We start from the raw sequence: 17,884 nt of genomic DNA, 5'->3' as shown, positions 1-17,884 counted from the left end.
GTCTTCCCTTTTCGCGCAACAAAATCTATATATATATATATATATATATATATATATATATATTAAGTATATAAATATATATATATATAGAAATCCTCAAATATATCTGAAAACGTGAAGGAAAACTCAACAGCTCCACTTTGTCAACTCAGCTTATTTGCATACACGTCACTGTAATATGACACAAACTCACACACATACACGTGTGGAAAAAGAATAAAAAACACTATGGTGATGGAAGTGGAGGAACTTGCTCCTTTCCACATCCCTGTTTTTTTTTTTTTTGTTTTTTGTTTTTTTTGCAGCGTTGACTTGCAGTCTGCCGTCTCCAGTGATAATTAATAAAATCGGTGATTCATTTACTGTGCTCTGGCAAAACCACGGAGTTGGAATCAAACACAGATCCAACGCCCTTTTTAATTGGCTGCCAGCGTTTGCACGGTTGTTTCCACAGATAATCATTATGAGAAAACACTGACCCTCCTCCTCCTCCCTCTCACTCACTCTCACTCTCTGCCCCCTTCTGCTTGTATTCCCTTTCCATTTTCCATCTCTGTCCCCCCTCTCCCTTTACCTCCTCTCTCCCCCAGGTTTTTAATATGGGAGCCTACCAGGAAAAGATCAGAGCCTACGGCATCCTGCCTGCCCACAGAAATGTGGCCGGTCTCAGGGACATAATTCTGGGTGAAAGCAAGGCCTATGTGTTCCTGGACAAAGACTTTGGGGACATGCACACTCTGGTGAAGAGCTGTCGCAGGCTGGACGAGGAGCATGCCTGCAGGTTCTTCCGTCAGGTGGCTCTGGCCGTGACACACTGTCATCAGGCGGGCATCGTGCTGGGCGACCTGAAACTTCGCAAGTTTGTGTTCGCTGATGAGAAAAGGTGAGATGTTCAGAATGCAATTTTGCAGTTGTATTCATACTAGAAATGTTAAACAGTTCAAATCCTCAGTCGGATTAATCACACAGTAGCTGTAGTTAAACACCACTAATTATGGATCATTAAATTCAATAACATACCAAAAGGAAATGTGCCAAAAACCACATTTCAGCAACGCAGCAATGCAATTAAAAGGATGCAGAATTGCTAGCAAACCCCTAAAAGCAGAAGTAATGGCAGGTGGGAGATACAGGATATGGTCACTACGGGAACATTCACAATTGTAGCATATAAAAATACTACTACTATTACATTTTATTCTGAGCTGCAGAGCATTGAAAATAGTGAACAGCATCCTCAGAAGTGTACAGCGCCACAGATCGATGAGCCAGTTTTAATTTACCATTTCAACTCACTTGTACCTAATGGTTCAGTGCATTCAAACAGCATTTTATAGCACCACCTGCAGGGGAGGGAAACGTGCCAGAATCATTGCATCCTCTGTAACTGTACCACTCGTCAATATCACATTCTTTTAAAGAAAACTTCACTACTAGAAGATCCTACACACTGTACTTTTAACTTTATTTGGAAGCTGTCAGACATGAATACACACAGAGTGGTGGGATGTGCCAGGAAACACAGCAATCATGGCAGCAGCTGATACACACAGGCCATGTGTGCAGATACCACCGTGGGCAGAAAGAGAGTAGGAGGTTCTGTACTTGTGGAGGCAGCCTGCATGGCTTAGTGAAACATTTTTCTGTCTCCCTTTATCACCCTGGATGTGTCCCTTAATATGTGCATTGTTGGTTTTGTTTGTGTGTGTGTGTGTGTGTGAGTGTGTGAATGTAGTAGGTGGTATTTTGGCCGGGCTGCGAGACGAGCCTGAATGAGACAATCGGCCCCTTCTGTGATCATAATATATTTATCACTCATAATTTATTTATAAATAACAAAATGGCGAGGCATCAGAATAACAGAGGCCTTCATCAAGGCCTTATTCACTTTTATCCGAGGAGATCACAGAACTACTCTTTGAACTTGCTTCCACACACACACACTGTCACAAACACACACCCGCATTGTCCGCATCACTGACTGACACTATTCTGTTGAGAAACACACACGACCTCTGCTTACCAAACTATTTGTCGCCTCTTTGCCCTTGCGTCACTCTCTTTCCTGTAAGTTCCCGACGATCCCACCCCACCCTCGACTTTCCAAAGGCCTTTTTTTTTCACATGGAGATTTTTCAACAGTAACATTCTCCAGCCTTGAGCTCGAGGTCGAAGGTCAGGATGGATGAATGAGTGCAGACAGCCAGTGAGAGACGATGAAGTTGGTCATGTCCCTGTGATAGCTATACAGCTGCAGAGAGATGAGTCACAGTGTATATGTGCAGAGGGGAAAAAGCTGAGGGGGGGGGGGCATAACTCAGTTTTCGCGTGCCAGTGCGTGTATGTGATAGCTACGCTCTCTGAGCTGCAAAGCTGTGGTTGACTGCAGGCTTGAATGGCTGTGTTCATTATACAGTTAACTGGCTCACGGCACTGCAACACACATGCTGGTGGAGCCACCCTGAGATCTACTTGACCCTGGAATTGTGGGATGACATTTATAAAATCACTGTCCCTCAGCGGGTAAGAAACTCAAATATATTGGGTAAACAAAGCTTCAAAGTTAGATGATAAGAATCAAATAGTTCTCCAGAAAATTAATGTGTGCCGCACAACAAGTGGGCCACATTTGAATTGCAAACAGGAGCTTTTCTTAACCTTTTCTGGAATTGTTTTGTTTCTTTAGACTACCCAAGTAAACACTGGGCAATGCCATGGCCAAGACAGAATGATCTTTACCGATCTGAAATTGTGGTGTGCGACCTAAATATTTATAAGCACAGCCAGACTTTGAGGCCATTATAATAAAGATAACATATAGATCTGGGCCACACTGCGATGGTGCAGCACAATAAGATTGTATCCCAGAGCAACACATTTAACTCCATCAGTCTCTAGATGGGATAAATGGAGCCATAACATTTAAAGTTTTGCAAAATTTCATATGCTAATCATCTATTGTGGGGTCACAAGTGCTTCTTGCTGCACGTCTACCTTTATTTGGTCACATGTTCTCTAGAACCAATCATTCAAGCAGGCATCTCCAAGACGCCAACAAGAGCAGCTCTGATACAACAACTCAACAACGAAAAGCTCAGGCTGGAAATAACGGAGAAAGTCACAAGAATTCGATAAATGCTGTACCTGTAGCTGTACACACACACACACACACACACATACAGAGAGAGAGACAGAGAGAGAGAGAGAGAGAGAGCATACAGTATGAAGCCAGTTTAGAGAAGGTGACTAGCCCTGTGAAGCATGCAGTGCTTCACTGCCAGGCCAGCCTTCCTGTGCGTCATTGATGTGGCAACAGCCATTTGAGGGTAATTATGGGATGGCTGGCGCCGCGAGTGTGGGACCCAGGTGCAGATAGCCTCAGCGCTAGGAAGAGGGAGCGAGAGGAGGAGGAGAAAAGATATGTACTCAACAGAAGGATGAGTCATTCTCTCCACCCTTCTAACGCTCTCTCTTTGTTCTGCTCCTTTCCTGCCTTCATCTCTCTCTCTCTCTCTCCCCCTCTCTCTCTCTCTCTCCCCCTCTCTCTCTCTCTCTCCCCCTCTCTCTCTCTCTCTCCCCCTCTCTCTCTCTCTCTCCCCCTCTCTCTCTCTCTCTCCCCCTCTCTCTCTCTCTCTCCCCCTCTCTCTCTCTCTCTCCCCCTCTCTCTCTCTCTCTCCCCCTCTCTCTCTCTCTCTCAACTCTCCCGACTTATCTCCTCCGCAATCTTTGTGTCAAAATATCACTTGCTTTCTATCTTGATTTTTGTAGCCGTCACTTGTTTCATCCTCTCTCGGGCTGTGGGTTTCTCTCTCTGCAGCCACTCGGTCTTGACGATGGAGTGTCTAACAGAGTCAGCCTGCCGTGAATGGGAGATAAAATAGCACACTTCTGCTGCCTGTGTCCGACTCACTGCGTGTGTCACTGCGAGAGCCAATCCCAGCAGATACAAATTAGTTTTTAACTAAATAAACTGGCCACCCGTTATTGGATAAAATTAATAATCATTAAAAAAATATTTGTCGTCATTTTCTACATTTATTTTCATCTATATTTATTTATCAAAGTGTTGGGGGTCGTCTTCTGCAAATAGACTCCCACAATAAGAACTGCTCGACTGGTGCTGGGCGACATGGACATCCTGACGCTGACATGGCTAAATTTAGCATTGTGTGTGAGAAGAGGAGCTGGAGGAGGAGGAGCGGGTGGAGGGTCTGGGGTTGTATATTTATGTATGTGTTTATATGAGCATGTGTGTGCCAGGAAGATGTTTAGAATGTGCAAATAGGGTCACCAAGTTGAGTTTTCAGGTCAAAAGTTCAAAAGTGTGTGTGTGCGTGTGTGTGTATTTATTGCATTTCTTTGTCTCTCTGCATATTAAAGTAGTTCTGGTATTATGTCATTTGTAAACAGACAGTGTGCAGCTCCTCTTCCTGGCCTAAATGGGGCGCTGTAATATAGTTTTAAATATCTATTTTTATAAAAATCTTAACCCATTCATATGTGTTGTATCATATCATTTTATTGTATTTCTGCCCACTACTGGGTAAAAGCAGGAGTAAATACAAGTATCTCAGCAGAAGAACACATTATATCAATCTGGTGGTGCATAAAAAAAGGTTTTTGTTGTTTATTTTCCAGGAAATTCCTGGAATTTATTTTTTTGGGTAATGAGAAGGTTTATTTTTCCATGTTGATGTCAGTCTATGAAATGTTTCAGTGATAAAAAAAAACGAGGTCTCCGACAAACACGCACGTAGAACATCATGTACTTTGGTGGAAACTTTAAGAAGATAATTCCTGACAACGTGACATTCATCTCTCAGCCACTCTCTTTGTGAAGCGCTGATTTGAGCGAGTACTTATGAACATTATGTTCTCAGGTTTCACTCTAATGTGCAAAGTTACTTTCTGTACAAGATAATAGATGATGTCACTGTCATGGCATCTCTCTCAGCACACACATCCTAATTTAACTCACCCCCACTGCACTGAGTCAGGGCTGTTCTGTGTCAAACTAAGGCTGAGGCTGAAGAGACGAGAAGGTGTTGGGAGGGGACAGGAAGCTGATAGAAAGCTACACAGACACACATCTGAGTGTAGTTTTTAAAGGTCACTCCAAATGTCCTGACCTTATTTCACTTTTCCATTCCAGGACACATGTGAGGCTTGAAAGCCTGGAGGACTGCCGCGTCCTGGAAAACCCAAACAACGACTCCATGTCAGACACCCATGGGTGCCCAGCTTACGTCAGCCCAGAAATCCTCAGCGGCTCTGCGCCTTATTCAGGAAAGATGGCTGACATGTGGAGCCTGGGGGTCATGCTGTACACTATGCTGGTTGGTCGCTACCCGTTCCACGACCCAGACCCAGCTACGTTGTTTTCTAAAATCCGCCGAGGCCAATGCTGTTTGCCAGAGGGCTTGTCGCCTAAGGCCAAGTGTCTGCTGCAGAGCCTTCTGAGGAAAGAACCCTCTGAAAGACTCACAGCCACTGAGCTGCTGGCTCATCCATGGTTCCACCAGGCACCGTCATCGCAGGAAGTGACACCAGGTGAACAGGAAGTCAGCTCAGCAGAACAAATGGTGCCATCCTTTGACGTGGAAGAGGATGATAACCTGTTTTGTTGACCGATTTGTTTCAGCTTGGTCAGGCTGAGGGACCAAACAGACCTTTTTAACATGGATCCATTATTTTTTGTTTTTACCCTGGCACTTTTGTCTACAGTTATGTGTGTGTGTGTATATACACCCTTAAGCTTTCTACAAAAAACTTACTGTACTGTATTTTGTCGTAGTATTTGTGTTACCTGCTAAGGGCATTGTTCACGTTGATCACTCATTCTGTTCCTGTATGTGTGTTTTTTTTAAACTATTTGGTGCTAAATGAAAATGTGAGGATTTTAAATATTTTCTGTGGACTAAAATGGGTGAGTCATGAAGATTTCACCCAAGGCTAATCGAGGTCACCAATGGACTCATAAGACTGCAGAAAGTATCAGATGAATTCTGAAGGCAAGGCGGTCAGATCAGGATGTTGTTCCTCACACTCTGACCAGGCCTGAGGCTCTGCAGGCTGACTCACCCACCAGTCCGAGAAAGGCAGGAGCACGGCCTCGACGTCTCACAGCAGGCAGTGACACGAAGTGAGAAAAGAAGCCTTAGCGCAGGACTCACGTGTCACACTCAGCGAGACTCTACCAGAAGTGTCTGACTGCCAATCTGGCAACCCCATAGCAAACAGAGAGCGTTTTACAAATCTCACACCAGACACAGAAGTTAGACAGGGCGTTACTGCCACAGTGACATTATCACACATACATTCGACTAGGCCAACGGTTAGACAAAACCAGAGGGCCTGAATCATGCTGAACGATTAAACGTAACGGTTGCTTCCAGACAAAAAGCGTTTATTCACAGCGAAGAGATGCTTTTTATCATTTTTCGCTGGCAGGCAGTGTGATTAACTACACAGAGCTTAGCTTAACATCAGGGTTAAAAATAAATAGTGGAGCAGCTATGTTGTAAAAAGACAATTTGACAATAAACCAGTGGTTCCCAAAGTGGGGGGCACAAAGCTATTGCAAGCAATAGAGAGCAAGAACATTAATATCAATTTAAAATGTTTTTTGTTTCCTATAGTCATGAATTGGGAAATCACACCGATTTCTAATCTCTCCTTGTGAATTTAGCATAGCATTTTTATTGGAATTACACTGTTTTAGAGGTTTTTAGGCAACAAAAGCTGCGATGTTTAACGCAGGGACAATAGTTCCATTTACAAAGGGGAGACACTGCAGGAAGTTATGGAACCACTGCATTACAGAAGTGAAAATACAGATAAAAAACATGAAATAGACTTTGTTTATATAATTTGGGTCTGTCCTGTTGTAAAAGTGTTCATCTGTGTTGCGTTAACAAAGCCTGGCTGTGCTGAGCCTATCACTGTGTTTCATAAATGGAGTAGCTCTGAATCAGTCAGAGTCAGGCGGTGTTTGATGTCGGTTGTCTGATGATGACTCAACACTCGAGCGTGTCTGCAGAGAATGGTTCTGACCTCGGCAGGAAGAATCTGTTCCGACTCTTTCACCTCTTTAATGGTACTGTTTTCACCCCTCTGTTCCCTTTTTGTTCCTATTTTTTCCCTTCAGCTGAAAGCTATGGATCCCTGGAGACTATAATCACAGTTAGTGACATGTGTTTCAGTGACATTGAGCCACTTGGGCTACTGTACGTAGGTTCTCCTATTTGTTTTAATCTGGTAGAGTCAGTTTGACAACGGTACTACATCTGGTGCATCTGCACTGTGTATTTAATGTGTTGTTCAAGTGGTAGACGTTATGACAGTTTCTCTTCTTCCCACAGAAATGTAATTTAAGAGCTTCAGGAGTTTTCTTTAGCTCACACACACAGAGTGACATGACGCGGGTGCACAAATTTGATATTGCACTGTGAAGTATATATTTGTGACGGAACCTAGAGGCTTTCACTGGTCCTGACAGGTAACACACAGAGATGTATCAACTGTATAAAAGGCTGTAAATATGTACTGTATATTTGAAATATGCGTGTTAAATAAAGTTCACATTTTTTCATTTTCATACAGATTTTTTCTTAAATCATTACTTGTCTTTCCCTTCCTTTTTCTATCTCAGTACCCCCCTCCCTCCCCCAAAACACACTCACACACACCACCTCTAGCAAACACCTGCATATTATACAGCTCCACTGCATGCCTGAAAGGTTTCCCTGCAAGAATTCTCCCCACTCCACTCTTCATCACTTTCTCATTTTCCTCACCGCCTTGACCTCGCAAGTGGGGGGAAAAAAACGACTCCTCTAGTCCCTGTTGCTGCATGAAACCATTTACTCTCCTCTGACCTTTGGGTAATGTAACATTTACCCCCTCAAACACACAACTGTCAATAATGGGTCGGTAACAATTCATGAAACACACAAGAGAAAACCCATTTTTGTCAGGTTTTTTTTCCCACCTTACGGGGAGAACGACAACAAATTCAAAAAATGTTCTCCAAACTAAAACCTCTAAGTGCAGGTATTTTCGTGACTCACTGTTTGACCTGTAAGTGCTTGGCATGTTTTCACCCTTGGTGTGTTTTGACTACCCCAGGCATGGCTGGGCAGGGCTTGCATAAGCACCGTGCGTGCGTGAGTACATGCGCATACCTGCCTGCATGCCCATATATTTTTGTTTGTGTGTGTGTGTGTGTGTGTGAGAGAGAGAGAGAGAGAGAGAAAGGGGAGAGAGAATGGGAGCACAAGAGTCAGATTAAGTATCAGCAGGGTAGCTGGGGTGCCTCAGATGCTGGGAAGCAGCCAAACTGAGGATTGCCTAACACGCCAAGATCACTGATGACTACAGGGGCCCAGGAATTGGGTTAATAATAAGTGGAGTTTCAAGCTTAGGCTAATGGAAGAGTGTGTGTGTGTGTGTGTGTGTTCCTGGTGTGGTTATACGTCTGGGGATGTTTTTCATATGATTTTAAGGTTTAAGATGTATATTAAAGTTGGAGTAAAGATGGGGTGAAAATGAAGAATAATTAGGTGAGGTATAGCACTATGGCTATGTGAAGTGCTCACAAAACCGTGTGTGTGTCACTGAGGTTTTGTTGTGTAAATACGTTGTGTAAATAGGTGTATGTTTGTCGTCATACACTGAGGTCCATCTACTCATCATCTGTTTTGTTAAGCCTTGGAACGTTTCTAGGCCATTTCCCAGTTCATATTTGCAGAGATTCAGACAACCTACACCCAGACCAGGATTTCATCTTATCACAGACATAAACTGATAGATGCAGTACAGAGTACTGTGTTTAGCTTACTGAAATATATATACAGTATATATAAAATATATTTATTTGTTGCCTTTTGTTATTTATACACCCTTTTGCACCAACAAAGTTCTAAGCTTTGATATCAACATAAAGACCTTGAAAGGAAAAACAGAGCAGTGTTGAAACCAGGTCAGAGCATCAGCATTAACACTGAGGTCAATGAGTCAAAGGCATCAACTGTATAGACTCATACAGAGAACATTTCTCATCAGACAGAAATAGTTAAAGGGTTTTTATCTTGCTTTGAAATTATGACGCCACATATTTATGACATATTTCTAATGGTGACACAACATAGTGCTAGCAGCTACCCCATAACCATATATGGGCAATCTCATGGCCCACGTGGAAACAAATACATTTGCCTGCCACTTTTAGTCAACAGCCAACACTGAGCTCACATACTTGCCAAACAAATAGAAATCTTTTTATGTAAACCTTTCCATTTAACAAGACAACAAACAAAAATACTTTAAAATAATTTGTACTGCAAGGGGAAATATCTTTCTACAAAAAGTACTTTTTTATGTTTTGCACAAAATAACCTTAAACTGATAAGTCAATCAATAAAATAACTTATTTCCAGGTGCAGTATATAGTATAGTTATTTCTATATACCCATCAAACATGTTGCTCTCCTTCCTGCAGGTGGTACTAGGTAAGCAACTGTAAAAAACAACCTTTTAGCCTAAACCTTTAGACAATATCCACCAGATAGCATTTATATTCTGCCCTAAACCTTTAGACAATATCCACCAGATTGAAAACCTAGCATTTATATTCTGCTAATTCATCAAATCATTTCCTACTTTAACATAGACAAAATAGGGTGAGGTTAGGCTTAGCTAAACTAACCCTGATAACTCTCTTTGCTCTTTTTTCTTCTTTGGGTTTTTAAAAGCAGGTTAGCACCCAATACGCTGCAGTGACAGTATTATACCTGCTGATGAGTAATTTACTACTTTACTTTATGCTTTGTTCATTTGTTGCCGAAAAATCTTGCTTACCCTAATTTTAACTTCAGGTAGGGCGAGGAAATACAAGTCTGAAATAAGTCAACCGCCTTTTTATTGATATAACATTTAACTTGTGCTTGTAGTTTCTGACTGGGGAAAGTTAGCTGTTTACGACACCAATCTTACATAATGGTCCCTCCTGTTCCCTCAGGCCCATGTTCTCTGAAAGTGCTAGTTATTTAGTGAATTGAGGTTGGATGTTAAGGGATAATCTCTGCTGTATTGTGTGGTTGTCTGGCTGAGATCACTGTGTCTCTTGCCCACAGGTACAAACCTTTATTCTTTGTAATCTGGGCTCATTAGGGCTTCACAGTCACAGCACAAAAACTTCCTCATGACGCAGCCTCCATCACGTCACAAGGAATTTCCTTGATCCCCAGTGAACTCACCACCTTTTAAAAATACACTGTGTACAGTATGTTACTGATTAAAATTCAAACTTTTTTGACGTGTGTTTCTGTTTTTCTAAACCAACCAAATTTCTACTCCACACGTTCACGAAACAGGGAAGTGAAGAAGCAGATGTGAGACCTGACAGATCTGACACCTGCTTGGGTTTTTTTTCCCTCTGTGATGATGTTTGGTTTGGAGCTTCTTCCTGGAACTCTCTGGCACGTTTGAGTGCCGCACTGATGCAATGGAAAGAGCTCGTTGTGTTTGAACAACTCTTTGACCTGATTTATTTCATAACACAAATCCCCCGGGGAATCTGAGCACCGACGCCGATCATAGTTCACCGGAGACTGAGCGCTTGTAATTAGTCTGGTATTTTCTACTGTTGTCGCACATCACACAGCCATACCTGGAATTCATTGGAACTCAGAGATGAAGTGACGTCTGGCGCCATCTGGTGGACAAATACAGAACTGCTGCTCGTTAATTACTTTTTTAACTACTGTACATTTTCCTTGTTTTTCTTACTTGTGAACTATTTTATGTATTTTAACACGTGCAGAAATTGTTTAAAGTTTTAAGTATTTAACATTTAAAAACTAAAAATGCTGTTTTTAACTTTATGCCAAAGAAAATACAATTTTGGCATTAAAATTTAAAAAACTGGCTAAAAAAGTAGTTGTTACACTGTCTTTAAATATAAATTTTGTAATTAAAATTGTAAAAGGTACAGCAATACTTGGCACTGGGAATATAAGCTATATATGACTTGTATTAACTGACAATACAATTAAATACCCTGATTATACACGCATTAATAGCAGAGAAGACTGCATGGACATCCTTTTAAATTTTGTTTTGTTTTTGGGATCATATTACAACAGAGACCTTCAACTATTGACTTGTTTTAATATCTGTTAATTAAACACAGCTACAGCTCTACTATTAAGTTATTGGTAATTTAATATGGATTATTATAATTTAAAAAACTACACATACATCTGACTTAGTGTTAGATTATGAGCTGGACATAAATCTAAAGCTGCCATTTTTCATTTCTAATCTGTTGTAAAGGAGTTACAGTTGTTTGTTGTTGACTGCATCTGGTTGCATGTTTGTACAACTCTGTGCAGACAATCAAGGTCGTTATCATCAACATCATAACTGAACCACAGGAATGCAGAAGTGTTCTTGTCCTTACAGACAAACCTGACTTATCTACTTATGTACACGCAGGAAACAGTGGAGTACACTGCTGTGATATCTTTGTTTCAAGCCATAATTAGATCATTTGTCACAACAAGCCATTAAACTGAAACTCCTGCACGCCGTACGTGAACAGATCCGGCCAAACGAAAATGAAACAGCTTCAGGTTTCATGTTTTTTCCTGTCAGTCTCGTCGACTGTTGGAGGTAGATTGGAGTCTGGAGTGTTGTCTGGGTCAACAGCCTCTCATGCAGCGACAGGAGAGGGATGAAGAGTAATTCTCTGATGAGGTTATTTCAAGCAAAGTGGCCCCGGGGCCTCTCTGTTATCACCAGGGCTGCTAGTGACGCACACAGAGGAAGCTGCAGGTCCTCTGATTTACACAGTTTGTTTATCATGGGTTGAGTGAAGCACAAAAAACACAAAACAAATCAAGCAATTTCAGTTTTTTTCGCCCACACCGACTGTTATCTGACATTCAACTGATAAACAAGGCACCTGTCATTGACCTACAGCGAGAATCTTCTCTCATTGTGACTCCTCAGGCTTCTCAATTTTAGACTTTATCTTTCTGAATTAAAAACAGAACATAAACACACTTTCACATTTTCTGTCCAGAATTAAACCACATTGATTTGATGCCAGGGGTGTAGTTTCATTGATTAAAGTTGCTGCCAGATCAGGATGATTTTCCACAAGATTAAAAAAAAATATAAGGTATTAACTCCGGTCTAGACAATACTATTAAATCAATCTCATTGATAAACTGAAGACAAAATACGAGAAATCTACAACGAAGTTTAAGTTAATCGTATTCACAGGTTTTAGGTTAGACAAAATGTGACCACAAGGCGGCAGTGTTTTCCTTCTTTATGTCGGATTATATCATTTGGAGAAAACATTTATTACTACGATCAGACGAAAATAAAGTTACGCGATCATGTGGACTTGAACTGGGTGATAAAAAATAAGATGCCGAGTGAAAAGGAGCAGTGATCTGATCGTTCTTAAGGCTTAATGAGTTTCTTTGTCCAATGAAATCTGAACAATACACGTGAGAACAGGATTGGTGTAAATTCATTTTCATGCAAAGGACCCCCAAAATAGTCAAAGTCAAAGGTATATTTTATGAAATTGCATTATATTTGAAACTATACATAAATATATAGCGTCAAGTATAATTATACTTGACATTCAATACAACACTATTCTGATAATACACATTTGTATTTTTGTGTATGTTTTATTTTAAACATGCATATAATTAGTTTTCATGTGTTTATGTAAAAATAAATAAACCATAATTTCTACAGCCTGCTTGGAGTACCTGTACACACCCCCAGGGGACACGAAGCAGCGTAACAGACCTCTGCACTACACCACTGGGTTTTTTTTTTCTTCAAATGATGACTCATAATAAATTGCAGTGCACCATATCTTAATCAACAGTAAGACTTATTCCCCAAACTTTCATGGCAGCAATATTATTATCTACATTTTAAACGACATCCAAGAAAAGTCAAAATCAGAGAAAAAGACTTCATCATCATCGCCAACCTCATCATGTAGCTTTATCTCAAACTGCAGACAATATTTTAATTGTTTTGTTAAATCTTACATCTGTCCACAGAAGCAATTATTTTTTCAGAGACGCAGCTCAGTTAGTGAGAGTGAAAACAAGCAAGAGAACAACATAATAACAAATATTGACAATCTAACCATCTGATGTGGTTCATTATATGTAGACTTTTAACCAGCATCTCTGTCCTGAACTGATTTCTCAGATCTCAGTTATATCCAAATGAAATGATGATAATGGCCTAAGGCTTTTAAAATCTGCCCTTCTATAATTACTGCAGTATCTATCTGCTGTGATTACCATCCCACATACAGTACATGCTCACATATCATCTCTATAATGAAACAGATACAGGAATATCCTACATTTCATCCTTGACAACACATTTTTACAACTGAGCTTCTACCACACTGACATCACAGGCACCGAACAAATGGCATGACCATTTTATTACCAAATCATTTAGAGTTAAATCTTGTATATTTGTATCCCATCACACAAATTAAGCCTCTAAATCCCAAATCCTAATTTAAAAACAGTAGCTTAGCAGTTTCATTATCTGATGGCAGGGGAACTACTGTGTATGTTCCAAAGAGGTTGATTCAAAAATTAAACCATCACTGCAACGTTAAAGGGATTTTCTCTGGGATTGACACAACGCATCACAATGACTATGACTGCAGCCTTTCACAGAGTTTTGTGTTGTTTCCTATTCCACAGATTGGCCAACTGGCTAATAACCTTATACATCATCATACTGGACATTGGATAGACACAGCAGGTAGTATTGTACATTTCAAAAACATACAAAAACATTGTGTGTTCATTTCAGGGGTGTACAATAAGGAGATTGCGATCCAACAGTGGCAGACTAACGGATTACTGGCAGTCATATTGTGCCAAATAAGTACAGTATCCCAACATATAATGTAAAGAAACCATATATTCAATTTGTATAAGTAAACATAACAATTAACATTTTCATTTTTTTTTTGGATCATTATAGCCTGCACATTTAAAAAGTAGCCTGGTTTATTATTAGTCCTATATTAGAGTGTTAGTTTACACATGCAATATGCCATTTATGTACTTCTGCTGATACTTTTACTCATTCAACATACATACTATACTACTACTACTACTATACACATACACAGAAAATCAATCACATTCTTTGAAAACACATAGACACTATTAAAACCGAATTAAAAAGGCACACGTTACACTCTTGTTACCACAGTTAAAAAAAATAAATCAGTTGTTACTCACCCTTTATGTGACAGCCAGCCATCTTGGTTTTGAAGATTTCTCATCATACTGGTTCACTCTGACAGGCTCCGACAGGGATTATAATTTGAAGCAGTGGTTTTATCGTCACGTCCCAGATGATCTAGAAATATTTTTTTTTAATTACAATTGGAAATTGATTCTTTTGGCTATATTTGCGTTGATGAACTTTATATTTTTCTCTGCATTTTGACCTATGAAAACCATAAATAGGTTTAGTCAACATGTTTGAAAAAACATTCCTGGTACTGTATCAACATTGTTTTTTCCATTGTCTTCATGGACCAGGAAGTGAGATAACAAACCGGAAGTTTATACAGCTACAAGCGTCTCTTCACTTGTTAGCTTGACTTGTTTTCAACTTTACTGTACTTTTTTTCTGCATTATCATGTGGATTGTTTTTACTTTGATACATTTTCTTATAGCTGCTCAGTCTTATATTATTGTTGTTTGTTACGTTTCCTACCTACATTGCTCACATTTGACTTAAATTTTGAAACTCTTAAAGCTAACAGAAGAAGTTCTGTTAGCTTTTTGCTAATTGAAAATAAAATTATTTCAAAACATTTCTTAAAACAGTTACCATGGACTCTAATGATACTGTACTCAGAATATCTCGCACATTAATTCCGTTTGTTTTAGTTCTTTGTTGGCGCCATTCAATTGTATTTTGTGCTTGACAATTAACACCAAGTCAGCGGCGGCTAACCGATAAATGACGCTCGTGCGCTACCCTGTGGTATTTTGAATTTTAGTAAAACATTTAAATGAAAAAATAATCATTTAGTGTGACATATCCCGTTCCTTACCTCTTCGGAGCTTCCATTGTGCTAAAAACAGCGCCAAGTCCGTGCAGCAGCGTAGCTAATTGCTGCCCTGTTGCCGACAAGTGAAACGCAGCAACAGGAATTTAGCCAATCAGTACCGCTAAATCTGATGGCCTAACGTCGGTTGATTAATAGCGGTCTCCACCGTTTCACCCCTGCCACAAGGGGTCACTGGTGTAACAGTCAACAGTCTTGTGTGTAAAAATGTGTAAATACGATTAATCAATTTGTTTACACGTTCAGTTTCAAATCCAAAACCTATGTTTGTCCAGTAAGTTGTTTTTATTTTAGTGTAACAACGCCTCAACTTAAATACTGGCATTAAATAATTGCTCACAGCACACTGGTATCCTGCTTTTTCAGTCGTCACTGCCTAATGAAACTCTAAGAGTGCGTTGTATTTTATTGTTTGTTTTTTGTTTATAATGAAGCATAAAAACCAACAACAGCTTCTTAAAAATTCCACACACAGAGTGTGGCAATGGAGAATTCTTTAGGAGTAATTTTAAGTAACTGCATTGCCTTTATGTTCTTACAGCAACCTGATAAGTGGGTTCTGACTAATTGAAGTGAACATCATCGATCCTCAGAGGGGATCAATGAGGGATTAAACACACACTTATTCCTGACAGGCTGAATACACTCTTGTTTAATCTGTCACTGATGCCTGTGGTTTCCCTTTGAGTCTCACTGGCTTCTACTGACTTTTACTGAATGTTAGCATCTTTTTAATGTTTTAAAAACAGGGTAGATACTTAGGATGCCTGGACTGTGCCCAATATGACCGTTTGACAAATAGATTAGGTCATAAATCCACTTACTTACACAACCTTCCTTTCCTGCACAATTCTCTCCGTTAAGGGTGAGCTCCCTGTGGGTTATGAACAAGAGAGCAGTGAGAGGGAGTTAATCTTTCATTATTTAGCAAAGTACAAAGGATTGGCTGGAGGTCAGCTCATACTTCATACTTCACAGCACACATGGCAACGAATATTAAACCTCAGCATACTTTTAAAACAGAGCTGGACCCATACCGTGATTTTCCATATAAAAACAACACAACAGTTTCTTTTGAGCCCACGACACAGATGTGAATACCTAGGTTTTGTGCCATAAAAATAACAGTTTAAGGTGAACACAATCAAACCCACACTCTTCTGCAGATATCACATTGCAACTATAGTCTAGACAGTTGAAAGTACTGCAAGTCCAAAGGCAGCTACTGTTCCTGAGTTGATGGATGGGGAGGAGACAAGAACACACACACAGCTCTGCAGGAATGACAGACAAAGAGGAGGAGAAGCAAGACACGAGTTAGGAAGGAGAAGGCAGCCAAGTTTTGAAGAAGAGGTAAATGACAAAAACCAGAGTCCGTGAAAGGAAATGAAAGGCAGGAACCAAAAGGAGAAATATACGAGAAAGTGCGTTGGAGGAAATGCAGAGAGCATTTTTGCATGGCCTCACTCTGTGGGAGCCTTTAATTACCTTTCAGCGTCACTGCCTCTACTGGTCACGGGCTGCATGCGCTGGCCGCCTTTGATTATCCGGCCTTTGTGAGGGCTTCAGCCCGCTGTCATCCCGTAATTACATTTACACTGGAAAGCCTGGCAGCACGTCGCAGGGCTCACAGAACCATTATCGAAATGTTCTCCTTATCTTCTGGGCTGAACTTCACAGAGTGCAGGAACCTAAAGGTTAAGACGTTTATTAATCTAATCGTTGTGTTACTATTGTGTTTGAAATTTTTGTCTCTCTCTCTGTCTTTGTCAGTTTTTGAGCTGACAGAGAAGGAACGTGAAGGAAAAGTGACAGCCACGAACAGATCAAATGAGTAACAGATCACTAGGAAACTCTTAACCTTCACCATCAGCAGATCAGCTGCTCCTTCCCCACCTCAACTCCTTTATTGTGACATCAACCAGCTCTGTGTCATCTTACACTGCCTCCATCAGTCTTCTCTTTGCTCTTCTTTTCTTCCTCCATCTCTGAAATCTTATCTCCTCCGTTGTTTTTCAGGACAGGATCGCTGGACTTCAAAGTGTTTCTTCAAAAACAATCCAAATATTTCCTGAACAGAGTTGGCCATGGTTTTACCTGCGTTCGCTTGGAATGCTTTGAGCTCCACCTAGAACACTCAAAGTGAAATAAGATAAAGATCAGAAGCTTTCTGGATACATCTTAATACTTCCTTGTGATAAAAATAAAAAAACTAAAGGCCTGTGCCCCTCGTCCACATGAAACTAAAGGCCTGTGCCCCTCGTCCACTGCAGGGGGAGCTATACGTAAATACAGTTCGAATGCTCTGGTCCATGTGCTAAGATTTCTGTTTCCACATTGTTGTAAAAATAATACATTTACTATCTTAGACCAGCCAGGTACACATAAGAAATACTACAGACACATACTGCCCCTTACTGGATAACTTCGACCTGGGGCAGCAACAAAACCTAAAAAGAAATTACTTTTCAAAGACTGCACACTGTTTTATCATATTAAAAAAAACATTCTTTAACCTAAACGTGTCATTTTTGAGTATTTTCCTGTCATCTCTTCATCTCTGCCATTGTCTTTTCTATCCTACATCCCTTTTATGAGCCAAGCAGGAGGATCAGGAGGTGAAATAAGAGTTTCATGTCACAACCAGACAGCCCCCCCTCTGAGATTCTGAGAATCCACTTGTCTCTGGGTCACACCTGTTCCGACCTGACTCCTGCAGCTTCGTG

General features: G+C 40.5%; 2 protein-coding genes across 5 annotated transcripts in view; one reads left to right on the top strand and one right to left on the bottom strand.

The window, feature by feature from the left end:
• Positions 1 to 7,603, top strand: part of trib1 (tribbles pseudokinase 1) — an 18,396-nt gene extending 10,793 nt beyond the window's left edge. The window contains exons 2-3 of the mRNA XM_008331763.3: positions 591 to 883; positions 5,153 to 7,603. Coding sequence (XP_008329985.1) covers positions 591 to 883; positions 5,153 to 5,627 — 768 coding nt within the window. The 3' untranslated portion in view covers positions 5,628 to 7,603. The remainder of the gene's footprint in view (positions 1 to 590; positions 884 to 5,152) is intronic.
• The window catches only part of runx1t1 (RUNX1 partner transcriptional co-repressor 1), a 249,532-nt gene extending 231,648 nt beyond the window's left edge, over positions 1 to 17,884 (bottom strand). The window contains exons 1-4 of one of the 4 annotated variants that reach the window (XM_025065045.1): positions 17,855 to 17,884; positions 16,647 to 17,286; positions 15,983 to 16,032; positions 14,316 to 14,436 (exon numbers count right to left, since the gene is read on the bottom strand). The gene's annotated coding sequence lies outside the window, so the exon portion shown is untranslated. Of the gene's footprint in view, positions 1 to 14,315; positions 14,437 to 15,143; positions 17,287 to 17,854 lie in introns of all 4 variants that reach the window. The other 3 variants (XM_025065047.1, XM_017041194.2, XM_025065046.1) reach the window with 3 other exon arrangements.

The sequence above is a fragment of the Cynoglossus semilaevis genome, chromosome 18 (assembly GCF_000523025.1).
Source record: "Cynoglossus semilaevis isolate Cse_v1.0 chromosome 18, Cse_v1.0, whole genome shotgun sequence".
In the NCBI taxonomy this organism is placed as follows: Eukaryota; Metazoa; Chordata; class Actinopteri; order Pleuronectiformes; family Cynoglossidae; genus Cynoglossus; species Cynoglossus semilaevis.
The sequence above is the reverse complement of the archived record's forward strand: the minus strand, read 5'-3'. Positions and strand labels throughout refer to the sequence as shown.